Source organism: Mugil cephalus, chromosome 9 (genome assembly GCF_022458985.1).
Source record: "Mugil cephalus isolate CIBA_MC_2020 chromosome 9, CIBA_Mcephalus_1.1, whole genome shotgun sequence".
Lineage (NCBI taxonomy): Eukaryota > Metazoa > Chordata > Actinopteri > Mugiliformes > Mugilidae > Mugil > Mugil cephalus.
The window spans coordinates 569,842-596,850 of record NC_061778.1 but is presented as its reverse complement, the minus strand read 5'-3'; the positions used below and the strand labels follow the sequence as shown (position 1 = coordinate 596,850).

At 44.5% G+C, this 27,009-nt stretch overlaps 1 protein-coding gene across 2 annotated transcripts in view; it reads left to right on the top strand.

Annotated features, from left to right (window-relative positions):
* Positions 1-24,335, top strand: part of LOC125013812 (tumor necrosis factor alpha-induced protein 2-like) — a 29,555-nt gene extending 5,220 nt beyond the window's left edge. For both annotated transcript variants that reach the window (XM_047594712.1, XM_047594711.1), the window contains exons 2-15: positions 6,827-7,321; positions 7,826-8,064; positions 17,872-18,152; positions 18,525-18,791; positions 19,041-19,159; positions 19,310-19,424; positions 19,535-19,645; positions 20,010-20,110; positions 20,791-20,907; positions 21,173-21,308; positions 21,624-21,746; positions 21,840-21,995; positions 22,071-22,192; positions 22,921-24,335. In XM_047594712.1, coding sequence (XP_047450668.1) covers positions 6,864-7,321; positions 7,826-8,064; positions 17,872-18,152; positions 18,525-18,791; positions 19,041-19,159; positions 19,310-19,424; positions 19,535-19,645; positions 20,010-20,110; positions 20,791-20,907; positions 21,173-21,308; positions 21,624-21,746; positions 21,840-21,995; positions 22,071-22,192; positions 22,921-23,209 — 2,634 coding nt within the window. In that variant the 5' untranslated portion in view covers positions 6,827-6,863 and the 3' untranslated portion in view covers positions 23,210-24,335. The remainder of the gene's footprint in view (positions 1-6,826; positions 7,322-7,825; positions 8,065-17,871; positions 18,153-18,524; positions 18,792-19,040; positions 19,160-19,309; positions 19,425-19,534; positions 19,646-20,009; positions 20,111-20,790; positions 20,908-21,172; positions 21,309-21,623; positions 21,747-21,839; positions 21,996-22,070; positions 22,193-22,920) is intronic.
* The last annotated feature ends 2,674 nt before the right edge of the window (positions 24,336-27,009 follow it).

Genomic DNA, 27,009 nt, shown 5'->3' with positions numbered 1-27,009 from the left:
TGACTGATGGTTAGTCCTGGTCTGTTTAGTCCTGGTCTAACCACGTCTGGTTAGTCCTGGGTCTGTCTAGTCCTGGGTCTGTCTAGTCTTGGATCTGTCTAGTCCTGGTCTGTCTAGTCCTGGTCTATCTGGTCCTGGTCTGTTAAGTCCTGGTCTATCTGGTCCTGGGTTTGTCTAGTCCTGGTCTTCAGTCTTGGTCTTCTAGTCCTGGTCTGTTTAGTCCTGGGTCTGTCTAGTCTTGGGTCTGTCTAGTCCTGGTCTGTCTAGTCCTGGTCTATCTGGTCCTGGTCTGTCTAGTCCTGGTCTGTTAAGTCCTGGTCTATCTGGTCCTGGGTTTGTCTAGTCCTGGTCTCAATGTTGTGTTCTCTGAATAAACCAGTGAATAAATTAGAGACAGACGTTATTTTTATTACATAATTCCAGTCTTACCTTAATGCAGTAAATTCCTGCTATGGACCAGATCAGACCCTGTGGTGGACACATTAGACCCTGTGGTGGACCACATTAGACCCTGTGGTGGACACATTGGACCCTGTGGTGGACCACATTAGACCCTGTGGTGGACCACATTAGACCCTGTGGACCACATTGGACCCTGTGGTGGACCAGATCAGACCCCGTGGACCACATTGAACCCTGTGGGCCACATTAGACCCTGTGGTGGACACATTAGACCCTGTGGTGGACCAGATTAGATCCTGTGGTGGACCAGATCAGACCCTGTGGACCACATTAGACCCCGTGGACCACATTAGATCCTGTGGACCACATTTGGCCCATGGGCCGTATGTTAAACACCTGTGCTCCAGACATTCAGGACTGAAGGACGACATACGGAACATCTACTGTCTCTTCTTCTTCTACTCTTCTATTTCCAGTAGATTACATTCCGTCTCTATGGTAACGGCTATAGCTGCCGTTCTTTAGGGGCGGGATGGACATCGACCAGATTCTGGTGTCATTGTTGATTCTGCTCATGGATCTGGTTCTTTATCGGTTCCTCCTGTGAATTTATAGTTGGTTCAGATAAAGGAGGCGATCTGGATCTGGATCTGGACCTGGACCTGGACCTGGAGGGTCTGTAGACCTGATTTCTCTCTGGGTGTCTAACGCTTCATCGTGTTCCTCTGTTCCAGTTCCTCCTGGTGAAGTGAAGCCACCATTTCTTCCTCATCGTCACTGATGTGAATGATGCGCTTCTTCTTCTTCTTCTTCTTCTTCTTCTTCTTCTTCTTTCGTTTTATGGCGTTTGGCAAACTACTTGCAGGTGCATTACTGCCCCCCACTGGATGTAAAGATTCAGCATGAAATGACGTTCTTCACGTCATGTTCCTCGTGTGATGTTCTGTGGCTGACGTTCTTTATCCGACATTCTTCATCTGATGTTCTCTGTCTGGCGTTCTGTAGCTGCCGCCTGCAGCTCTGTGGAAACTCTCCCAGATTTCAGCCACTTATCATTCCAGTCACTGACCAGAGTCTCAGTAAAATTCCTCTGACTGAACGTAAACACAACACGGATCATCTGTGTTTGTTTTCATCTTTTGTTCCTCGGGGAACAGTTCAAACCCATCAGATAGGAACTGGGATGTTCTGTTATGTTGCTACGTTCTGATCCCTGGTGACCAGGTGTGTTCTGATTGGACGTATCTTTTGTTTCTTGAGTTGTACTCAAATTACCAACGTCAGGGAACACAGACCCGTCTTTAATGTAGCCCCTGTTCTCGTCTTGTTGTGTTCAATACTCTTTATTTCCACTAGAACTCTGATTAGTGCAACCAGAATCCTGAACTGATTGTTCAGCTGTTTCATTCCCTGAATTTTTTTGTAAGGTTCTTCTTTCTTCGCCTTAAAGACTAAACTCAGGGAACACAGACGTGACTATTTTTAGCCGCTGTTCTTGTCTTAACCTGTAAAATATCCTTTATTTCCATTGGAACCTGAACTGACTCCATGCTTTATGTGTTTAACATTGTAGATATGTTAACGTTAGCTTCATTAGCTTAGCTTCAGGCTAACTGTGGCTAACTTCGGCTTCAGTTTTCCCATGACGTCGTCTTCATGTTCTCTGCCCCGTGGGTTTTCAGTCATGCATCATTAATTTAATGTAGAAAGGAAACGATGATAAAGTTTGAGCAGGAAGTGGGCGATGAGCTGTCAGAATGATTCCTGTTGATATTTCTGAACGTTCTTCCTCCTTTATCTCAGCAGCCATTAGTCACTGTGGAGGTCAGGGCCGAGGCCTCTGATTGGATATCTGCTTCTCTTCCTGACTCCCTGTTTGTGTTTTGGGGCGTTTAAAGGTCTCGACGTCATGTGACGTTTAAATGTCATGTTGAACACGTCCACATGTGTGAAGACAAAACACAGACGGCGGCAAAACATAGGATATGTTATGTTTACAACAATAAACACACTGAGACATTAGAATGCATTTAAAAAGGCAACTGGTTGAGTTTTGAGAAGATGTTTCATAGTATGGAGTATATTCTTCAGTTCTAAGGGACTGGAGGGATGTTTGACGTTAAATAGAAACTCTGAGGATAAAACCGTCAGAAACTTGCTTGACCAGAAACTGCAATTAACCATTCCAGCCTTTTTGCAAAAAATGGACGTATCCAAAGTAACTGAACACTGTTAATGAACATGTTGGAGCTCATTCATGGTCTTGGTCTCTTTTTAAAGTGATGACTTTGATGTTTCTAGAATCTCTCTAAGTGTTTTTTGTTCTGGAGGAATCACATTTGGAACAGAGTTGAAAAATAACCTGTTGTTGTGTTGGTTGAATCCTGTAATGACTTTTATCAGTGAAACACATCATCAGTCCCAGGCTCCGGTCTCCAGGTGTGAATGGGGACAGAAGTTCAGTCTGGATTATAAATAGAAATCAGATTAGATCTCAGTCCTCCTCCTCTGTCCAGTCTCACATAGATGAACTCCTCTACTCCTTTATCAGACCATCTGTCTCCTCTGGCTCAGATTTGGACGTTGTTGTCTTCAGAGGAAGACGTCCTCTGTCCTCCAGGTGGAGGTGGTCCTCTGAGTTGTGTCTCTCCTGTGGTGGTCCATGAGTTTGTGGACGTGTTGTTTGGTTTCATTTCATTCATCACTGCACTGAACAGCATCAGTTACATCACTATGGTTCTGACTGGGGTCTAGTCTCTGGGCTGGACCAGTTTTGGGGTTCTAGTCTCTGGGGTGGACCAGTTTTTGCCTTTTCTGTTGTTCTTAAAACTCTACAAGTCCAGTTTCCTCTTAAAGAATGTTTGGAGATGAAGCCTGGATGGCTGAGAACCTCCTGGACGTCCAGACTGGAGCCAGTAGAACTCAGCTCTTTGCTGCTGCTGTGGTTTAGCTGGAGGCCTCTGATTGGCTGATGTTTACCTGCATACTGTCAATAATAACGTTAACTGCTAACAAAGCATGTGACCAATTAGCTTCTTCTTCTACTCTTTTATTTCCAGTAGATTATATGTGTCTGACCACATGGTTTGATTCCGTCTCTACGGTAACGGCTTTAAGTAACGTTCTGTAGCTGCTGTTCTTTAGTTCATGTAGCTGACGGTCTTTATTTGACTTTACTGGTTCCACATGTGAAGCCCATGGTGAAACATGTGGCTGTTTACAGGACCGTGAGTTTATGAGCTCGTAGTTTATCTACAGACGTTTTCATCATTGCTTCTATTTAGGGTTCAGCTCACATTTGAAGTTTGTTTCTAGAACAAAGTTGAAGCTCCTGCAGCTTAAGCCTCGTTTTGCCTCCACTCACCAGGCTGCCCCCGACTCTGCCTGTGTTTAAATCTCATCTTTATTCAGATGTTTTAACTTCCTGTTCAGACAAACTCAGACTAACACTAACAGGCCTTGAGGCCCCGAGGGCCCCTTACAAGTTCAAAGTGAACAAACAGACTCCAGATAAACATAACTCTCTCTGAGGGTCTGGGGGTGTTTTGGGGGTCTGCTCGGGGTCAGGTCCTGGTCCTGGTCCTGGTCCTGCAGCTCTGGAGGTCTGGAGGTGGACTGGGCCACGCCCGGCGTCGAGCAGCGGGGACCCAGGAGCCCTCGCCTCTGTCCGTCACACTATCGCTGTCCTTTCCGCTCCCATTGTTTGTGTCCAGGAGCTTCCGCGATGCCCTGCGACCCTCTTGAAGAAAACAGGCTGTGTGTGCGAGCGCCGCCGGGGCTGCTGGGTATTTATGGAACCAACGCCGCTGAATCACTTCCCACTTTACCCTGCACGCTGGACGCCAGTGTGTGTTTTCCTCAGTGTTCTTATATATATACGTGTGTGTGTGTTGAGGCTATTTCTGGCAGCAGCGGTTTGTTCTGAGCTGGTGAGACTGGAAACCAACAACATGAACAACATCCGCTCCCAGTTCACCTCCAGCTCTCATGTTTCCATCACTTCTGAGGACGTTCACTTTCATTCAGAGAATTAAACCAGGGCCGGACAAACCTTTAACTGCTCCTTCTCTGGTTCTAAAAGTTAGCATCTGTGTTTGCAGACATGCTAACATGCTAGCACTGTTGAACACTGGAACATTAATCCTGAGACGTTAGTGAGGAATTCCTTATGTGAGATAGGTTGTGTAGAGCTCCAGGCTAGCTGCTATTAGCTTGTAGGTGAAATCGATGCTGTTGTTGGCTCCAGTGTTGGTTTGAGCTTTGGTTTCATGGTGTCAGAAACATTTCCCCCTGTTTTTTGGGAATAAATATGAAGTCTTCCACTACTATCTTGTGCTTCTTTGGTTCTCACATTTCTGGTTCCACCTGTGGCAAAACGAATCTTGTTTTGAGGAGTAGCACCAGCATTCAAGATGCTATGCTAGCACCACCTATTGTTAAAGTACATAGAACAATGCAATCAAGGTTTAGTTCCATGTGTGGGACACGTTCCAGTATATGTTGAGAATTTGCTGCAAGACGTCGTCTGGACGCCTGAAACAAACCTATAGGACTTTGTGCTTCATTTATTACACAACACTGATTCATGAATAATAATAATAATAATAATAATAATAATAATAATAATTTTTAATAAGGGTACTATTAGATCTTTAAATGCTGAGTCCCTCTCGGGTGTTAAATGTCCTAGAGTTGGTCCCTGTAGCTTCCTAAACTCTCCTCTAGAGGCGACTGGATCCAGTCCAGTAAATGTTTCTTCCAGTCGGAGTTAATGTGGAGAGAGGAGCTCGTGCCTTGTGTTCTCTGCTCCACAGATGTTCTGATCAGTCTTCAGGAAACTTTTCCCTTCTTTTAAACGTTGCAGCCTTTAGTGTTTGTTGTTGTTTGTCTGCAGCCTTTGACCTGAGTGACTCCATGGATTGTGTTTAGTCATTTTATTGTTGGTAGGACTGAATGATTCCAACTAATGACGATGATGATGTGATAATTGGGGTTTAACATGGTTCTGTGTCCACGTCCAGGTGGGACCAGGCAGCGTTCAGGTCTTATCAGTGCAGTAATTCTCCCTCAGACATATTTAATGATTGAAAGTTTCCCATGAATCATTACGCTCATCTCTGCTCACTGCGTCTGTTAATGTTTGAAGACTTTATGAGTCTTAACAGTTTATGGCTGGGAGGGGGACACGTTTGTCCTGCGTCCGTACTGCTGCTATGGTTACCTGCAGGTTAGTTCAACCTTCAAGGTTAAAGCTTCGACTTTACCAGCCAATCGGAGAGCTCCGTGCGGACCTGGAGGTCAGAACAAGGTCCTCCAGGACTCAGGAACTCTTAAGTAGTTTCCTGTATCTCTGTTTTTGTGATTGAATCTTTTCAAGGTCATTTTGTTTTGGATCGTGGTGGCTGCCGTCCACATCTAGAGCATCTAGTACAGCCAGGGATCCCAGAATGCCAGCGGTTTAGATGATTACATTATAGATTTATTAAACTGATCCTCTACTCAGAGACAACAGAGGACAGATTCAAAAGGTCAAATGTGTCCAACTGATCCAGACGTCACCACGGTGCGTAAGCTTGAGTTCCGGCCTCCGTCTTATCTGAGTCGCTGTCATAAAACCGTCGGTCGCACCAAGGGTGGAGGTTTATCAGCAGCTCAAAGATTATAAAACCACTTCCTGTTCAGGCCGGACACACAGAGTTCCTCAGGAGTGTGTCACATGGAACGTGAAATACATCCGTCTTCATGTTTAGGACAAATATTTGGGCCTTGTTCGCTGTAGGCACGCAAACGGCATCACACACAAACTAGTGAGCAAGCTGATCTACTAATGAGGAGAACATAACGGGCGCAGATCATTTACTGTGTTTGGCTGCATGAATATTCAGATAATACTGGGCAGTTAGGTCTGGGTCTGGTTCAGGTTTTATCTGATACTGGAGCCAAACGTTGCTGGTGCTTAAAGGATGAAAACATACAAACTTTGTCCAAAAACAGAGCCTCTTTATTTTTAAGGCATCTTGTGTCATACAAGATGATTGGAACATATCTCCTGTCCAGTGAAGCCATTTAGAGCCACCTGATTTATTTGCTGAGGTTTTATTATGAGCCATTTGTTCCACCCTCTTTTCTTAATTTCATCCAGTGTTCTTCTTGTTTTCCTCACAGCATTGGCCTTGTCTCAGATAACCACTCATGATGCCTTTCTCCTGGTTCTCTTAAGATTTATTTGCTGTAATTCTAAAATATCTAGCACATAGGCAGAGTGATGCCGTTGATGAACATGTTGGAGGTCATTCATGGTCTTTTCTCTTTTTAAAGACAAGACTCTGAAGTTTCTGCTCACAGCCAACATTATCTTAAAACAGCCAATGCTTTGATGCTTTGAATTGACTAACTGATTGATTGATGTCCCGTTCCTCCCCAGGTTCCTCCATCCCTCCCCCCCCTCCCCCAGCTCCATCATGCCCATCCTCAAAAACCTCCCAGTGCGCCTGAAAGGCGGCGGTCCAACTCTAGACAACGCCCTGATCCTCCGCAGGATGAGCCTAAACATCACGCCCCACCACAGCCCCTTCAACAATGAGGACGATGATGACGGCAACGGGAACCACTGGTCGCCGGGCAGCTCGCTCCTGGACGGCGACGTACCGAGGGACCGCAACCCGTTCGAGGACGAGGAGGATGAGAACGAAGCCAACGAGGGGAAAAAGGGAAGCGGAGGAGGAGGAGGCGGCTCGGCGAAGGGCTCGTTCAAATTCAAGTCGCCCCTGAAGAGCCTCGGCAAGCTGGGGAAGAACCTGAGGATGTCAGCGAGGAGCAAAGGAAGTGGCACACCCTCCCCACAGGGGTCAATGCATTCACCTTCACCTTCAGAGAAGAAGAAGAGAGGGAGGAGGAGCTCTGAAGGAAGTCTACTCAGGTACAGTCTCAGAGCTCAAGAGTGTCAGAGTTCATGCAGAGGGGGACCTTGTAGACCACATTAGACCCTGATTAGACCTGACAATGTTTCCTTGATCTTCTCTGATTGGCTCAATGAAAACCACATGACAATAAACCTCACTGAGAGGATGGAGGGTTCAGAGTTGTTCTTTTATGTGCAACTGATCTACTGTAACAAAGCAATTTTACTTGTGGAGACTCATTAAACTACTTAGTACATGAAAATATGTCTAGCGCATGAATGTGGCGAAATCTTCTTCTTCTTCTTCTTCCTCCATCTGGGCTCCATGCCGCTTTCATCGTGGTATATGTGGTGGTCGAAATTTAGGTTTGAGAAATTGGGGTCAATTTAGAGATATTTCTGTAATTATTAAAACCTTTTGTCTTTAGAGGTGAAGTGTAAAAGAGAGGGTGAACGCTTTGAGATGTGAGAATTTCCAAAGATAAAATGGGACGATGAGAATATCCGGTCTCTTTCTTCCAGGTTCGCAGGGAAATACCGCGACACCCTCGGCTCCCGCAAGGAGTCGCTCACCAACGGTGAAATGAACGGCACCGACAGCGAGTGCGACTCCACCAGCCGACGCCTGTCCTTCATGAAGATGGTTGGGCTGGGGAAGCTGAAGAAGGAGTCCGGCGCCGACCACTCGTCACAGGGACCCGAGGACCGTCCGGTCCAGGAGGAGGTGGTGGAGGAGGTCAAACCCAGGGAGCCGCTGTCAGGTAAGAGAAGAAACCTAAAAAGTAAAGTAATAATGTGGACGATGTTTGACTCATTCAGATCTTATCTCTCTTCTGAATTCCAACGCTGGAGCTTCTGATTTGACTTTGACTTTACTTTACATGGGAATGAGCAAATAAATAAACATATAAACACAGTATTATTATCATAAAACCTGGGATAAAAACTGCTCCTGTACCTCTCTGTCTGGAGGGATGAGCCTATGATGGCCTTCATTTTCCTTAGCATCTCCTTCTTCTTCTTCTTCTTCTTCTGGGTTCACCTGTAGCTCTGAGCCACTTTCATCGTCATGGTGAATCTGATGCGAGGAACCAAAATGGTGGATGTGTTTCCTTCAGGGAAACGTTTGAGCAACTCAATCTGTGGTCCAGTTTGTTTTCATACCAGCCCAGCTGATCTTATCAGGGCCGGCCGACTGTCTCAGGACTATTTTAGATCTGACAATGAACTGTGAACAGTCGGCTTCGCCAGGGCGACCTCACAGCCAACTGGGTTATTCTCATTCTCCAGGATTTTCCACGACTGCGCTGGAATCTGATTGTGAAGCGTGTGCTCTTGTTTTTATTAATTCTAGGGTTAGGGTTAGAGAATGTGTTCTGTGAATGGAAGGACCTCTCAGAGATATAAATAGGAGTCTGTGTGATATGATTAGTCTCGGGCTGGTCCTGGAAACTTTCTGAGGGCGTCCATTGTTTATTGCAGCCTGTTTACTCTGCCACTTTTGTAATGAAATATTTAAGTGTGTGTGTGTTCTCAGTTCCTCCACACCCTTGTTTACGTGTTCTCTGCTGCATTACTCCCAGCTCAGTTCAGATTCATTAACCGTCATCATCCTCATCCTCACCGCTGGTCACTGGTCAATCAAAATGAACTGAAAAATAAAACAACAGCGCCATCTGTGACTCAGCGACAACAAACCAGCTGAACGTTGTTGTTCCTGTTTTGTATAAGAACAAATAAATAATGTGAACGCAAATCTAAACCAGCTAATGTTAGCTATGTTAGCTGGTTTGTTAGCCAGCACCAGCAAATGTTAGCCTAACATTAGCCTAAAGGACTTGAGGCTAAATCAGTTAACATAAATCTATATAGACTAACGTTAACCTAAACTAGTCAACCTTAGCCAACAGCAGCAAATGTTAGCCTTATTTAAAGAGCTATTTATGTATGACACATAAATAAATAAATAAATAAATAAATAAATAATTTTTTAACTGTGATATTTTTTTGGAGGTTTAAATTGCTGGAGGCCAATTTGGAAATAATAGGAGGGTTAAACATAAACTAGTAAATATTAGCCTAAACCAGCTAATGTTGCATAAACTCCCATCCACATGTAAACCATATATCTGTTGGTTCATGTCTCTTTAGAGGACAGCCGTCTCTAGTTGTCTCCAGGTGCACCAGGCGTCACCTGAGCCAGGTCCAGAGCAAACACACTTGGCTGTTTGTAGTACAACGATGGAGCCGAGATAAATTAGCACTTAAAGTCTTATTTCACCTGAGTGTGAAGTGCAGGGAAAGTTCTGGACGTTCAGATGAGGGTTTGTTGTCAGATGCTGCTAAACCAGCGTATCAGCAGATCAGGTTACTGCTGAGCATGTGATCTGATGCATGTACAAACAGCCCCGACGCCTCCAACATGTTTAGCAGTGAAACAAACAACACAGCAGAGAGTTCCACCTTTACTTCCAAGAGCTCCAGGATCACGGCCGTACGTCCTGCACAGTTGAGGAAGCATTTAATGAAAATAAGCAGAAAAAAAACAGTTAACCCTCCTATTACCTTTTTATCATTGGTGCCATTGGACCTCTGCAACTTAAACCTCCAAGAAAATTATCAAGGTTACATTTTTCCCAAGTTTATATGTCAGGTTCTTTATGTTTGTTTGTTGACTTGACCCCAAAGTTAAATAATAGAAGGGTTAAACTGAGACACCTGAAACCTGCAAACCTGTCAAAGAGGTCAAAGATTCATCCAAACTAAACAAGAGTCAAACTTCTGCAGTCAGTCGCAAAGATCATAATCAGAAACAAAAACAAAATCCTGTCCAGAATCAGGAAACAATGACTTTAAACCCGTTTATTTCCCTTTAATCTGGATTTGTTGCATGCTTCATGTACCCCCCATCCACCCCTGCCTCCTCCAGAAGGTTCAGATAAATGTGTTTTAGTTGCTCATTCATTTTTTTTTTAAAAAACAAGTAACTTGTAAATGTGAAAATAATGTCCTACAGACAAAATAAGTAAAAATATATAAAAAAACAAACTGACCAACAATCTGAAACTCAAAGACGTTTCCTGTGATAAGAAATAAACAATATATAAAATAAAATATTTAATGTTTGCACTTAACCTTCCTAGTTTAGTGTAATGTCGTTTAACCATTTATGGCGCCAAGAACCACATATGGTAAATTCATTTATTTAGATTTTCTATTTATTTTTTAAGTATTTCAGTTAGTCACCGATAAAGGGTTGATGCTAATGCTAGCTTCATGACGCTCCAGTTAGCATTTGGTACGTTAAAAAAGGAGTATTCTCTGCATATAGTTGGATGTTCTTGTTCCAGATGATAGATAGGGAGGTAGATGCTGGGAGATTTCACAATACCTGTCTTACTGAATATTTACTTAACGATATCACAGGACGTGTCATCACCACTGATGCAGTGGAGCATAAAAGCTTTTATCTTATCGATAAGTTCCTCGCTGAGTTTGAAGCTCTGCTCCTACATGCCTGCTGTGCAGAGCCGCTGAATGCGTCCATCTGATCATCTCTCAGTTCTGCACGCTTCCACAAGAATCCAGAATGCATGAAGACAACAGTCAGAGGCCGAGTCAGACCGAGGTCATTCTCCCCGGTGCACCTGAACTCACCATCAAGCATCACGAGGTTCACTCTATAATAACTCCATCCAAACACCAGGTGGCGCTGTGTTGTTTTTACCAGACGGGTTAATTTTGTTTCCACTTCCTGCTTCCTCTGGTTACATTTGAACACGAAAAAGGACCAATCACAGCTCTGGTTAGATTTAAACACTAACGTGGACCAATCACAGCTCTGGTTAGATTTCTGGGGAGGTGCTAGTGTTGGAGGAACCGAAACCACCTACAATCTGTCTGCAGCTTTAAGCCTTTGTGGGTCCAGGAACCATATCTGGTAACTTCATTCATCTGGATTTTCTCCATGAAAACTAAAAAACCTGAACATTTTCAAAAAAGTGAAACAGTCTTCCTGTGTCCTACAATAACACTTGAATTTCCACGTATTTCAGTTAGAGGGTTAAAGGCCAACGCTGAGAACTAATTTCCTTGTCTTTGTTCATATCTACGTGGACAATAAAGCTGATTTAAATCTGAATGCCTTGATATTTACATGAGTAACCAGCAGAAAGTTGAATCCTTTAGATATTTAGTGTGAAACAGCTGCAGCGCGTCACGGTTTAGAAGAGGAGAGTTGTTATGAAACCAGATAAATGTCTGAGCTCCTGTTTAGAACAAACTGACCTCAGTGTTTCTGGAGTCAGATAAACTCAGCTCTGATTCAGTCTCACTAAATATCTGAGAAACTGATCCTGGTCCTGGTCCTTGTCCTGGTCCTCGTCCTGGACTGGGATTAGTCTAAGCTGTGCCTTTGATCTAGAAGCTCTGTGGCTAATTTACCAGGAAGGAAGGAAGTGGTTTCAAGGAGTTGGATAATTAAAATGACAGCGCTCCCTGGTGGTTGGAGCAGAACAGGAAGTGTGATCAGTGTGGAGAGGAGCCCGGGGTGGATGGTCAACAGAGCAAAAGAAAACAGGAGATGAGATGAACCTTTATTTTATTTATTTTACAACAAATATTCAATAATATTCAATAAAAATGAATCACTACTGACGACAAAGCTAAAACTAAACAACCCGTCCACACTGACCCCCATCCAGATTAAATGTCCTCTCAAAAAGTCCAGTTGCCTTTCTTAAACAGATTTTGGATATAAACCATGACCTGGAGGACTGAGAACCTTCACAGGCAAGTTCACATTAACGAAGGCTCACAGATCTCATTAAACCAGGGTCACGTTGGGGTCTCCTTTATTAATTAATCCAAGCTCATGTTACCGTCTCTGAGCCGTCGACATGTTGCTGCAGATTTAAAGGTTTAAGCTTTAAAGACTGAAAGCCTAAAACACTCAGACTCTCAGGTTCATGTTGATCCAAAGCTTTTCAGCCTCAAGATGTTTTAAAACCAGGTGTTGATTCATCTGGATCCAAAACACAAAAAGAACAAGCTGGAACCAAGGAAACTGGACTCGTTGGTATTCATCAAGACGTTTGTTTGTAGGTAAATCATGACCTGGTAAACTGAGAACCTTCACAAAGAGTTTAAGAGTACATTTTGAATTATGCACACACAGTCTCCTCCACCTGGATGTAACTGAGCTCATAGTCCAGCACCTCCTGGTGGATCATTAGTTTATGGTGATTATCTTCAACTAGTTCTTTAGGACCAACTGATGCAATGAGGAGCTTCTCATTTCTTCAACAACCATGTGTAAAGAACACCTCATCTCTCGGCCCTGAACGCCTCTTAGGCCCTGAACACCTGAACACGCCCGGGAACCTGAAGGTCTCATCTCTCGGGCCCTGAACATCTCGTCTCTCGGGCCCTGAACGCCTCATCTTTGTGGATCTGAATGCCTCGTCTCTTGGGCCCTGAACGCCCCATCTCTCGGGCCCTGAATGCTTCGTCCCTTGAGCCCTAAAGGTCTCCTCTCTTGGGCCCTGAACACCTCTTAGGCCCTGAACGCCTCGTCTCTCGGGCCCTGAAGGCCTCACGGCTGCAGGTTTAACTGTGACTCCGTCTGAGCCTGAAAGTGGAGAAGCTGCTGAGTCAGAGGAACGAAGGAGTGAGTCTGATTTCCGAGTCTCTGACGTCCAACAGAAGCAGAACGTAACCTGAGCTCCGTGGTCACATTCTTCTGTCGGTTCAGTGAAGGAGACTCTCTGGTAATAAAACGTCTTTGTGTCTTTATTTCCTCCGAGGACTGAATATCTAATAAGTGGAGGATCATCCTGTTTATTCCCTGAAGGCACAGCTGCCTCAAACATGTTTCCTCTCCTCCAGCTTTTACTTTTCCTCCCATGTCTTTCTTTGTGCCCTCATGTTCACTTCTTATTCTTCTTCTTCTTCTTCTTCTTCTTCTTCTCTAAACGATGCATGTCTTGAACTTCCTTCTCTTTAGTTTGAATCCTAACGTTGGTCATTTAAACTAAAAGTTGGATTCCAGTTTTGTTTTTTGTAGATGCAGAATTATTTCAGCCTTAAACACCTTGTACCTGCCGCCCCCCTGCAGATCCATCGCCACATTAAACCCCGCCCACGCGATGTGATTGGCTGACGTGATTGGTTAAGGTTTTGCCTGTGGCAGTGTTGTGGTGGAGGTGGAGGTGGAGGTGGCCTCATCCATGCAGCTGGACTAGATTTCCTCTGAAGGCAGAAAGTGAACAATGAGAGCTGTGTTTCTGAGGGGAGGGGCGCTCTGACATGATGTATGCGGGAGGGGACGAGGTGTCCAGTCGTCTGGTCTGAACGTGTCCAGGGCTCAGATATCATGTCACACCCGCCTGGTTTATTGGGTGATGGAGGCCAAACTTGAACAGAAAACTGATGCCGTGGGGACATTTTTATTTCCTGGGGGTTTAAACTGTTCAGTGTTAGTGTTATGAATCTCACAGGCTTCAGTTTATTATACCAGAGCCTCATTAAAGCCGGCCTCGCTCCGTCTGCTGGTCTGGACGCTTGTTGTTTGCAACACATTCAAAGTCCACCACAGAACTCATCAGGTCTCTGATGTGACCAGTATTCATGTTAATCTGGCCGGTTATCTGTAAGACAAAGGTCTACCTCTGCTTTATCACATTTTCTAAGAAATATACTTGTGACACGAGCTACCAGGATCCTCTCCAGTCTGGGTTCTGGAGGCAGACCCCCTCTCTACTTTGAAGGTCCAGTTTTAGGTCGGAGCTAAAAGAATTGTACTGGTCTGATAACGTTTGATAGTGCTGTGGGACCGAGACACAGCAAATCTAAACCCAACACGAGACTCTAACAGTTTAATCTGGACTGAACCGTCCCTCAGTGATGCTGTTATACTGGGAGACTTCCCATCATGCACCTTCCCATCTTATTGTGTTTGTAATCTCTTTGTATTTAGTCATTATATCTCACCTGACCTCACCTGTAACCGTCTCCTTCATGCTGCTCTGGGTTCTGTAAAGCGTATTCAGACCATCTGTATTATTACTGATACTTAATAAATTGTAAAAGAAAATAATGTAAAGAATTAGAACATATTCCAGCTCCTCAGTCAGGGGCTGTGATCCTCTGAGGCAGTTCTGGGTCTAGTCAAGATTCTCCTCCCAGCTGATCATACCCAGTCAAGCCTCCACCAGTCGCCACCGTTTAGACGTGAAGAACCAGCTCCAGACGCCCTCCTTGTTTCCACGCTGCCGTTCTGTTTGGTCACTACCTGAGGTTTCTGGCTGCTGGCGAAGTTGGACCGTTCATCACAGAAACAATTGAATTAGTCGTGTCTGAGTCTGAAGTTCCTTGTTCCAGTTCCTTGTTCTATTCCTAGAGAGGATCTTCCTCTGGGCTTTGTGTGTGTTTGCTCTTTTTTGTTGGCCTGTTTTCCATGGAATACTACATTGATCCAGTTTTTTGTGCATTCTGCAGCTTTTTCAGTGCTAAACTTATTCCGTCTTGGGTTTAGGGTTGAGGTTAAAGTTAGAAAATGCATTATGTCAAAGAGAAGTCCTCACAAAGACAGAAAGAGGAGTTTGTTTGATCCTCTCTTCCTCTGTTGGCACTGAGGACGGGACGACAACATCTGGACGCCTCACATCCTCACTCTGACAGCAGCTGATGCAGGAGACGACATCATTTCCTGAGTCACGCTGTCTTTCTTCGGACCGAGCTCGTCCTCAGAGACTTTGTGGCGTAAATCTTTGTTTCAGAGTTGCAATGAAAGTGGCAGCTCTCATGGGGCGTGGTCATCGACAGCAAGTAATCTGTCAATCATGATGACATCATCTGCTGATATCACAGTCCCATCCCTGGATGACCTCACTCTGTCAGACTGGAAGAGAAAAATGGACTCAAAACATTCTGAAAGTCGACAAAAACAAGCCGTGCAATTTATTATGTTTAACTGGTCCAGTGTTGATCATGTTGTTGAGTCCTTGTGTCCAGTGTGTGAGTCTGTGAGTCCTTTAGACTAAATGTTTGTGTAACAGCTGATCAGGGTCTGATCTGATCCCATTCAGATCAGAACCAGTTGAGTTGTGAGATGTTGGTTGTTTCCTCTCATCAGCTGATGCTCCAACATTTCTACTGGATGAAGGTCAGGACTTTGACTTGTTCCTAAACATTCATCTGGTTCTTCTGGAGAACCACTGGTGTTCTTGGGCTCCTTGTCTTCCTCCATGACCCAGTTTCTCTTCACATTCAGCTCATGGACTCATGTCCTGACATTTTCTTTTAGAGTTCACTTGTAGAATTCACAGTTCATTGGTCCATCAATGATGAGCAGATGCAGCAGAACAGGCCCAAACCAGGACATTAGCGCCCCCATGTTTCATGGAGGGATGAGGTTCTGATGCTGGAATGCAGTGTTGGTTCATCTCCAAACATGACGATGCCCAAACATTTAAACCAAACTATTCTACTCTGGTCTCATCTGTCCACTAAACATTGTCCCACATGTTCTTTGTGGACAGAGAGCAGTGTCTTTGGTTGTTGAGTGGATTCATCAACATGAACATCAGCCAATGTGAGAGAGGCCTTTAGCTGCTTAGAAGTTCCCCTGGGTTCCTCTGGTTCCTCTCCCACTATGATGGAGTGATGTTTGTTGGTGGACCACTCCTGTGGAGGGGAACAGTCGTCTTCAATCTGTCTGACTCTCTGTGGATTATTTGTGGCTTCCAGACTCTTTAGAGATGGTTGTGGAACCTTTTCCAGCCTGATGAGCAACAACAACTCTTTTCCTGAGCTCCTCACAAAGCTCCTTCGATCTGTTGTCATCACACACTTCAACACAAACATGAGACAAATCCCTGATTCATAGAAACTAAACCAGGACCTGAGTCTCATCACATTGATGGAAACACTCATGGACTCTGGGACTCTGGTTTAATCCTACTCTCTGATCTGGGATATTCAGTCATTTCAGTCTGATTTGTGTATGTGTTCCATTTGTTTCGTTGGGTTCTTTCTCTACTTTCAGGACCTTTTCTGATGTTTTGAATCAAAGTGTAGAACAGTTTAAGTGTACAACTTGGAAGATAAATTCTCCCCACAGGAAGAAACCTGACACCATGATTGACCCCAGTTTCTTTCAAAATAAAGTCTTGTCTGTGTCCATGATGGAGACATGTCAAAGTCAAAACAGTGTTTTTTCTCACTGAGACAAGATTGTTTATGAGTAAAGAGCTTCCGAGGATGAATGTTTAGATTGATGGATGGATTTAAAGACACAGATATTCTGGTGGGGGTGGAGTTTGTCTGAGAGAAAGAATGATGGAATAATATTAAACCTAAAGAGGAAAGACGGGTTAGTTCTGAGAGGGTGGACCATCCCATAATGAGGAGTGACAGCGTGGGACAGAATGAACCCAGCTCATGTTTCCTCCCAGCTTTTCCTCCAGAGAGACATTTTACCACAGAATCACTTGACATAATTTAAAGAAACAACAGAACTTCACAACTCATTATTTATATTATAGAACAGGCAGCAGGATGAACTCACCTCCAGTAGCTGGTAATGTTCATCACTTTCCAACCTCAAAGAAACTGCTGTACATAGGTAAAATATGACATAAGACGAACAATTAAAACCAATAAAACAATAAAAAAACAACACTCATTAAAAGCAGGGTTTTAAAATGGATGTTGGGGTGTGAGGCTTGTCTGATATGCAGAGGTAGATTGTTCCATAATTTGGGAAGAAGTTCTGTCGCCTCTGAGCTTCGCTTAGGCGAATCTGATTAGCTTAAGAGGGAGGACTGACCCCAAAATAACTCATACTGTGCTACAGTCATCCAGCCGAGACGTGATGAAGAAGTGGACCACTGTCTCAAAGTGCTGATGTGGAAGAAAAGGCCTGTCCATCTTAAAACTTAAGCTTGAGACTGACGGCTTTGCATTAAAGGGGCTCAAACCACTTGGGCCACTTGGACCAGACACCATCACTTCTGTTTTATTTATTAAAATTTAAAAAGTTCAAGGCCGTCCAGGTTTAATGTCTTCAAGACGCAGCAGGAGGGGGTTGAGTGAGAGGGCATTCTTCTTCTTCAGTGGTACATATCCAACTATCAGCAGCAGAGCAGTGGAAAGAGGTACCATGCTTTCTCAAGATGAAACCCAGAGGTACGAAATACAATGAAAGAACCAAGGGCCCTAAAACTGAACCTTGGGAAACCCCATATGACAGTGGAGCACTTCTCTTTGGTAAAATTATTTAGAGGTCTTATCAAAGTCACATCAGCCATGTTTAAAACCAGTATATTGTCTCTGTGGGCGTGTGATGGACTCGTGTCTTCTGGAGCACTTTGAACTTTTAAAACTTGAACGTCCTCTGAACTTTCTGGTGTTTTTATTTCCTCAGTTCTGCAGTGACTGTCATATAACCAACCTCTGTCCTCTGTAGTTTTATTCACAGCTGAGGCCCTGTTTCTTCTGGCTCTCCTGACATTAGAACAAAGGTAGATGGAACTTAAATTAATCTGTTTCTTCTCCGTCTCCTTCAGTCCTGGAGATCCTGCAGTTGGTGAAGAAGCGTGACCTGTTGTTGGCCGACTCCCACATCCTGGAGCTGGAGCAGGAGTGCAATGAGTCGGCGCCACTCGACCGAGGAGGCGGCACAACACAGCCGGAGGACGCCGCCAGCCCCGGCATGAAGGACAGCGGCCGGAGGAAGGCGAAGGACGTGGAGCTGCTGTACGAGGAGCTGCAGAAGGAGCTGTGGGCCGTGGTCAGGGAGTCCCTGAGGTCCACGACGGCCGGGCCCAACCTGGGCCTGGTGGTCCAGGTGCTCTAACTTCCTGTCTTTGGACCACTACACACAGCTAACTGCTAGTAGCTAACATCTTAAAGCTAACAGCTTAAATCCAACAACTGTCAGCTACTAGCTAACAGCTAATATCTAACAACTAGAAGCTAATAGCTAAAAACTAACAGCTAAAAGCGTATTGCTAACAACTAACAGCTTAAAGATAACAACTGACAGGTAGCAGATAACGGCTTTCAGCTAACAGCTAAATACCGACAACTAACAGCTAACTGCTAACAGATACGAATGAACAGCTAAACACTTACTGCTAACAACTAACAGCAAACAGCTCAAAGCTGACAGCTAACAGCTACCGACCACTGGCTAACTGCTAGCTGTCCCACCATGCAGGTGCTGCAGCAGGAGGAGCAGGCTGATAAAGACTGGGCCCTTAGTGAGGGGGTGGCCCCCGGGGGCCCGAGGCCTCGGTGCCTGAAGCGGAGGTGGAGGGAGGCGGTGGAGGAGGCAGCCGATGGCTCCCTGCCTCAGAAGGCCGAGTTCACGGCCGGAGAGCTGGACAAATACCTGGACCGGCTTCGGGTCCGAGTTGTGGAGGACCTGGGGGCCGCCAACAGGAACGTGGTCTCCATTTACCCCGAAGAGTACCAGGCCTTCCAGGTGAGAGCACGCCTGCACCAGATCCTTAATGAACGAGTTTCTAGAGCCCCGTTCTCATGGGACTAGTTTTACCTGGGACCCGACCCCCCCACCAAACATGTCATGTCCATTGTAATGGACACAGGGTCTGAAGGGGTTAATAGTTCAGACCTGGTCTGTGTTACCAGCTACAGGGTTATTTCCTTTGACACACGACATGAGACACTAGTAGAACCCATCACCTCTGACCCCTGACCTGTGACCTCTCAGGTGTACGTGGAGAGCTACCACCAGGCTGTGGCGAGGCGGCTGAAGGCGATCACTGACAACCAGCTGGAGATCACTGACATCTACTCTCTGCTGGACTGGCTGCACAACATGTACAACAGGTTTGTACAACAGGTTAATGAGATGAGATGAGGTGAGATGAGGTGAGGTGAGGTGAGGTGAGATGAGATGAGATGAGATGAGATGAGATGAGATGAGATGAGATGAGATGAGATGAGACGACCTCTGTTTCTAACTGGTTCTGGTTTCAGGGACGTTCTGGGGACGGTTTGTATCACGGCTCCATTCAGCCGATCTCAGCTGAGTCCTCTGCTGTCCTCAGACACCGTGGACCGACTGGAACTGGACTGTCTCAACTCTGTCCGGGTGAGATTCAGTCTGATTAATAACTCATTAATAATCTGTTTAATAATCTGATTAATGACCTCATGGACGTGAGGTGCGTTTGTTTTGATGCACGTCTCCTCCCTGTTTAGGCTAAAGTGACCACGGAGCTGACCCAAGTCCTGGACGAGGAGGAGAAGAGGTGGATGGAGACGCTGCACATCGAGGAGTACCAGATCTCTCTGGCCAAGACCGTCATCCAGGTAAAGACCCCTGGACCAGAGGAGGGTTTAGTTTTCTGGCCTCGTCCTTCAACATCATGTACTCCATCATGTGCTCCATCATGTACTCCGGCCCCTAACCCAGGGAGTCCAAACCTTTAACAAGGAGCAGATTTGATAATGTGAAAGTATCCAAGGGCCAAATGAATAAAATGTTTAATCAGATTAATCTCAGGGATTAATTCAGATTAATCAGATTAAATCTCCTTCATGTTTAATCTCTATTGATGCGTTTCATTGTTGATGAACAAACACGCTCCAGAAGAGAATATATCTGCACTGAATGAGTTCACATTAAACACCTTCGACAGTTTCAACTCAACAACTTGTCTGTGTTTGTTTTCAGAGGCTACAGGTCGATCTGGAACGTTCTGCCTCCATCAACAGGAGTCTGGGCTCCAGAGTAGCTCAGTGCAGCCTCAACGGGCTGGCCGACTTCCTCTACAGGTACATTACCTCTGGACACTCTGTCCATTGAAGCACCACGTAGCTGGAGCTAAGCAGCTAGCCACAGCTAGCCACAGCTAGCCAGTTTCTTCTTCTGTCTCAATATTTCATCAAATCCAAAAACAACTAATACCTAATGACGTAGCTCATCTAGTTTTTATCATCTCTGAAGTCTGTCCTCATGATTCCACATCAGCTGAGAACCACATGGAGACTGGACTCACAACCCTGTTCCTCAGTTTCATTCCTCTGTCTCCATCTGGTGGTCTAATGGTGCTACTACCATAATGTAGCCATCTTGTAATGAAAGTTAGCTTAGCATTGCTATGTAACATGCAGCGGTGGTGGCTGTTAGCTTAGCATTGCTATGTAGCATGTAGCCTTGGTGGCTGTTAGCTTAGCATTGCTATGTAGCATGTAGCCTTGGTGGCTGGGGTCCTGGGGAGTTCCATGTGTAAATCTCCATCTTCTTCTGGATCGTATGATGAGCTCAATGGTAGAATGTGATGATGAGGAGAGGAGAAATTTATTTCTCCAGGAGAAATAAAATGTGTGCGTTGCCTCCTGTAAATAATGAAAATTTGATGGATGAGTTCAGAATGAGGTCATTGGTTTTATCTGAGCTGTTTTTAGGCTGTAGAGTTTAATAATAACTTAATTCTGAACGTTATTTGTTTTAGCTTCCAGCGTAAAGTTGAGATGTTCCACGAGGGGATGCAGAGCGGTATGTTCGGGGACAACGAAGACGGATACGTGTCCAGGACCATCGCGCTTGTCAACTGCTGCCCTCCATTCAGGTGTGAATAGAGAAACATTATTATTTAATCTCACTGCTTTGTGGCTCTGACTGGAGCCTAAACCCTCTTTGTTCCCATGGAATTACTTTTATCTGGGTAGTAAAAATTAAACCACAAATTATCCATCAACACAGAGAAAACTTCATCTACTATTAAGTTCCACATGTCGTCATCCTCCTCCTCCTGGTCTTGTCTGATGTCTTACATCTAAATGTATGATAATAAGGCTTTTGTTTCTGATTTATTCATGTGTTCATGTGTCCAGTGGCTTCGTGCAGCGCTGTGCTCAGTGTGATCCATCCGTTAGTGAAGACTCTCTGCGTCGAGCCAACAGGAGTCTGGATCACATCGTTCATCAGGGAGTCCGGGTTCTGTCTGAACGCCTCTACCTGCACATCAGGGTACATTAATTCATTCATTTATTCATTCAGCCTTTATTTAACCTTAGTCCCACTGAGATCAGGGACCTGTTCTACCAGGGAGACCTAGCCAAGCTAGCAGAAAATAAATAAATAAAAACAGTTTTATCCAGGACAGCTGGACTCCAATGTTTCCATCAGAGCTTTTAATCCAACTCTGTGAGGTTTCAAAGGTGCTGAGTCTTTGTCAATAAAGCTTTAGAACTCAGTTTAATGTTTAACCTTGGAAAGTTTATCCTGGGAGTGTCATTCATGTCACCGTAGCAACGTGATTTATTCTGTTTGTTTGCCTGTTAGCCATTCTTTGAGCGGTTGGTGAAGAGGAAGTGGTTGAGCAACACAGAGCCATACGAACAGATCGAAGCGCTCATCAAGGAAGACTTCAAGAAATATCATCGGATGGACAGCCCCCCCTACCAGGTACACTATTAACCCCCCCTACCAGGTACACTATTAACCCACCATACCAGGTACAGACTGAAGTTTGGTAATAACCCCCCCTCCCTCCCCCAGATGCTGGTGGGTGAGGTCCACCGTCGGGTGGTGATGGAGTACCTCCGCTCCATCATGAGAGGACGGATCATCTGCACCTCCATGAAGATGAGGAAGAGGCTGGCCGGCCGGCTCAGGGACGAAGGCAAACAGATTAAAACCCTCTTCAAAGACCTGGTCAGTGCTTGAGGTCAGAGGTCAAACCCTGCAGTGCCCCCTCCTGGTTTAAACCAATGCTTGTGTCTCTGTTAGGAGTCTCCGTCCAGCTGGTTGGACAGCGCCCTGTCCCACATCTCAGAGATCATTCAGCTGGAGGACGTCCCCTCCGTCCAGATGGAGGTTGCAGTTCTGGTCCGAGAGTTTCCAGATGTCAGGTATAAAGAATTAAAAAAAACTTGATCCTCTGCCCCTAGTGGATTCATCTGGGAAAATAAAAGCTCCTCCCCTCTAGTCTGTGGGCGGAGCTCCTCCAGCTTTGACTCCATTGATTCAATAAGATGCTTCTCCAGTGCCTCCAGATTTATTTCATCCCAAACATTCTCTATGGGGTTCAGGTCTGGTCTCCAGAGTCCTAGTGCTGCTCCCTGTCAGACTGGAGCCTTTTTTCCCGGTTGTCCTCCCTGATCAGTGGTTTTCTGTTCAGTCCCAGTCCCTTGAGTTCCCTTCACATTGTCCATGGTGTGAAATGCTCTTCCTTCCACTATTAAACACAGCCCTGAGTTCTACTGCTGCTTTTCTTCCAAACGTTTCTCCATCAATCAGGATTTATTTCTTCCTGGTAGAACATGGTTCTCCACTGTCCTTCCAGTCTGGAATAAAGGTCTTAAACCAGTTTCAGTAGTTTCTAGATGGTTGTTGAAGAAATGAGAAGCTCCTCATTGCATCAGTTGGTCTTAAATAACTAGTTGAAGATAATCACAATGAACTAATGATCCACCAGGAGGCGCTGGACTATGAGCTCAGTTACATCCAGGTGGAGACTTTAGGGCTGAATGTTGCTACTTCTGTTGGAGAGGCTCCAAAGTTTATTTTTCTGTCTCATCATTCAGGTTCTGTAAAGAAAAAAGACACACTTGTCTCTTTTTCTAATGTCTTTGCTCAGGAAGAAGCATGTGTCGGCCATCTTGAACATCCGGGGGACGACCCGGCAGGGGGAGCGTCAGGAGATCCTCAACATCGTTAAAGACATCGAGAGCAGCGACGGAGGTCCGGCACCACTCCCCCGGGACCGGGCCCTCTTCGCTGAGGTGCCGGTCACCTCCGAGGTCCACTGCCTGAACCTGGGTCTGAGCCGCGTGGCCCTCACAGCGTCGTCCTGCTTCGCCACGCTGAGGCCACGCCCACGCAAGACCAGGACACCCGTCCAGGAAAACCCAGACGACGTCCTGTGAGCTCAGGCCTCAGACATGTGGTTTCATTCATTTAACAATGAACACGCCAGCGCTAGCAGAGCCGCACGAAGCGCTAACCTCTAGCTGCAGCGTCTTCCTGCAGGACTCAACGAGCTGAACGGCACTTTATCAACGATGGTCCATGAACTTCCTGGTATTTCAGGTTTGGTTTTAGAATGGTCCTTAAAAAAAAAAAAAGTTGGTCCTTTAAAGCAGTAAAGCAGTTCTTCCCGTTCTGACTCGCTGCACAGCACTTAGTAAAACTGCTAGAAATGCTTTAATATTTGAGATATTTGAGCTAACTTGTGTTTATTATCTGTAGTACTACCGTTAGTCCAATAGATGGAGACAAAAGAACATGAATGAAGTTGAGGAAGACCAATCAGAGACCAATAAAAGCATCAGACAGCATCAACATTAATTAGCATATGTTCATATATTTAAAAAAAATAATTACACATTACAAAGAAGTAATACGGAATAATAGAAAACGAAAGCTCCACTGAAGACTTCACCAAAAAGTTCCCAGGTTAAATAAAGACCTGTGAATATCTTGTTCAGTTTAAATTTCAGAATAAAGTAGGATGATTTTTTGGACTTTCTACAGGTTTTGGTTTTAAAAGCAAACTTGAAATACCAAAAATAAATTAAAATGAATAAAAAATGCACCATTGGACCGTAGAGGATCAATCAGAGGGAACTGGGAAAACTGGACCAGAACTGGACCAGAACTGGAAGCAGCAGCTTTGGGAGAATTCAGAAGACTTTGCTTGAGCTCTTAAATGTGTTAAAATAAGAGTGGAGTCTGGTGTGAGAGATTTTATTGTTTGAATCAAAGGTACGAGACGATGAACGGAGTTTGTAGTTTAGTTCATGTGTGAGAATTTCTTTGTGTTTGGTGTTAATTAAATTTAAAGAATTTAAATGAATAAACTCACTCTGTCGACGTTTAAGGGACGAAGCATCTTCACATTTCAGCATTTAACCGATTAAAACTTTTATTTCCCGCTTTTCAAACAGATCACGTTCTTATTCCTTTTCTTCTTTTAAATTGTGGATGTATGAGATGAATCTTTGTACAGAGATCAGCTTTAAACCAAATTAAAACCAGATCAGAGCATCCTTAGCTCCTCTGTTTGTGTCTTCAGTCGTTTTATTAACAAGAGTAAAGACCAAAAGAAACCATCAGGTTCATGGTCCTGATCCTGGTCTCTATGGACCCTGGTCTCTCCTGTGTCTGATTAATTAGTGATGAACTGAAATATCTTCTAGATCAGAGACTAGAAACCACCCTGATGGTAATGACATCATCCTGAACTCATCCATCAACCCCTGGACCAGACCTGGACCAGACCTGGACCCAGAGTTTCTAGAAACACCACAGAGCTCACATGTTCTCCAAAGGTTCTAGTGAAACAGAACCAGGTCCACTCTCCATCTGGACATTAGGATCAAACCAAAGAACCCAAAGTTCCTCCACGTTGGGTTTTTTACCTCTTAAAGTGAATCTGGCTCCAAAATGCTACTGATTCACTACAGGAGGCAACGTACACACAACTCAACCTTTGGACATTTTATTTCTCCTGGACGTCATCACATTCTACCACTGAGCTCATTATACGATCCAGAAGAAGATGGAGATTTACACATGGAACTCCCCAGGACCACAGCCACCAAGGCTACATGCTACATAGCAATGCTAAGCTACCAGCCACCAAGGCTACATATGTCTAACCACAGCAATGCTAAGCTACCAGCCACCAAGGCTACATGCTACGTAGCAATGCTAAGCTACCAGCCACCAAGGCTACATGCTACATAGCAATGCTAAGCTAACAGCCACCAAGGCTACATGCTACATATCACTGCTAAGCTAATTGTCACTACTAGATGGCTGCACTGATTATTGTCTGTAGTAGCATCATTAGACCAGTAGATGGGGAACAGGGTTCAGTCTCCATGTGGTTCATTGTTGATGGACAGACACTAGACTCTAGAGAATGTTGTTGCCTCCTCTGCGTTGCGTTGCCAGGTTTTTGTTGCAGTTTGTTCCTTCAGTTTCAGTTTTCAGGTGAAATGCTGCAGGATGTTCCACTTCTTCACCTCCCAGGGTTGTTCCAAGCTGTTTAGGGTCATTGTGTTTCTCTGAATGTGTGAATTATGAATAAACTCTCGCTGGTATGTGCAGCTCTGGAGTGTTGCTTTGTCTTAATATTCCTGCTTCTCTCTGATTTATGTATTCAGTGTTTGTGATGTCAGAACTTAAACGAAGACCAAGGTTGATGCAATTCGTTTATTACGGAGCCGTTGTCCGTCCACAGAGAGTAAAATGTTTCACAAGTGTTAGTGAGAAGTTTCCTCCTACAGAGATTAAAATATCACAGACAATTAAATACAATAAAAAACAGAATGAGGACACAGTGCCCCCCACCTCCTCCTCACCTTCCTCCTCCTCCTCCTCCTCCTCCTCTTCTCTCAAAGCATCATGGGAGCTGAAGTCAAATGTAACCTTAGTTTTAGTTGTTAATTATTAAGACGTTCATGGTTCGTGATTCCTATCAATCTGAGAATTTATCAGTAATGTTTATTTTTACAGGGGGAGGGGGAGTTTGAGGAGGGGGCGGGGCTTCACTGTGTCAATCATTTACAAAAAAACAAAAAAAAACAAACAAACAAAAAAAAAAACGCAAATAGCACCAACATTAATTTCAGGCTAAATAAATACTCTCATTTACATTAAAAATATAAAACTGTCAAGTTCCAACATATTTACAAATTACAGAGAAATAAGAACCAGGACCAGGACCAGAACCAGGACCAGGACCAGGATCAGAATTGGTTTTTATTTTGGTTCTTATGTGAAAACATTAAATTCATTTTATCAAAGAAACGAATGTTGAACATAAAACCATCAGATTCTGGTTCTGGGTTAGAACCAGGCGTCGCTCTTCATTGGCCACATCATTAGGTACACCTGTCCGTGTGCTCATTAACATATGAATAGAGGGAAGATGGCCGACAGCAGGAAAACATTAACTCATCAGGACCTGGATCTTCAGACTGATCAATATAAGGTGAGATGAGACTTTTCTTAAAACCAACAGCTGGATTTTTAAGAAAACGTTACGACAAAGGAAAGAACCAAAGAACTCATGATTCAGAACCTTTTTCAGAAATGAACCTCAGGGGTTTTATCTGCCTGTATGAGCCACATCTTAAAGTCTGGACCTTCTCCTCCTTCTGGTTGAGTCTGGTTCTGGTTCTAGTTTAATGTGGTTCCGGTTCTGGTTCAGGACAGATTTCCACTACTCATCGTTTGTGTGTTAAAATCTGACTTTTTTATGTTTTTATGTTTTTAATGTTTTTTTGTTGTTGTTGTTGTTGTTTGAAACTCAAAAACATGAATAAAGACCATGAGATCAGCTGATCTGAGGGTGGAACTCTGTACAACAACAAGGACAGATAAAAAAAAAAAATAGTTTCAAGATTTAACCTCATACATATTCACAGCTTCTCAAACTATTTCTTCCCAGCAACAAAATTCAACCAATCAGAAATCAGAGTTCCTGCTGAGCCACATGCTTCCTCTCAGTCAGCTGACTGGAGGCGACTAGAAAAAAAGAGTTCAAATAAACAGTTTTTGCAAAATTAAAAGATGAATTGAAAACTCTGCATATTCAAAGAACCATATGTGGTAACTTGGTCCCTGGTTCCTCTCAGTGAGGTTTATTGTCATGTGGTTTTCATTGAGCCAATCAGAGAAGATCCAGGAAACATCCTCAGGTCTAATCAGGGTCTAA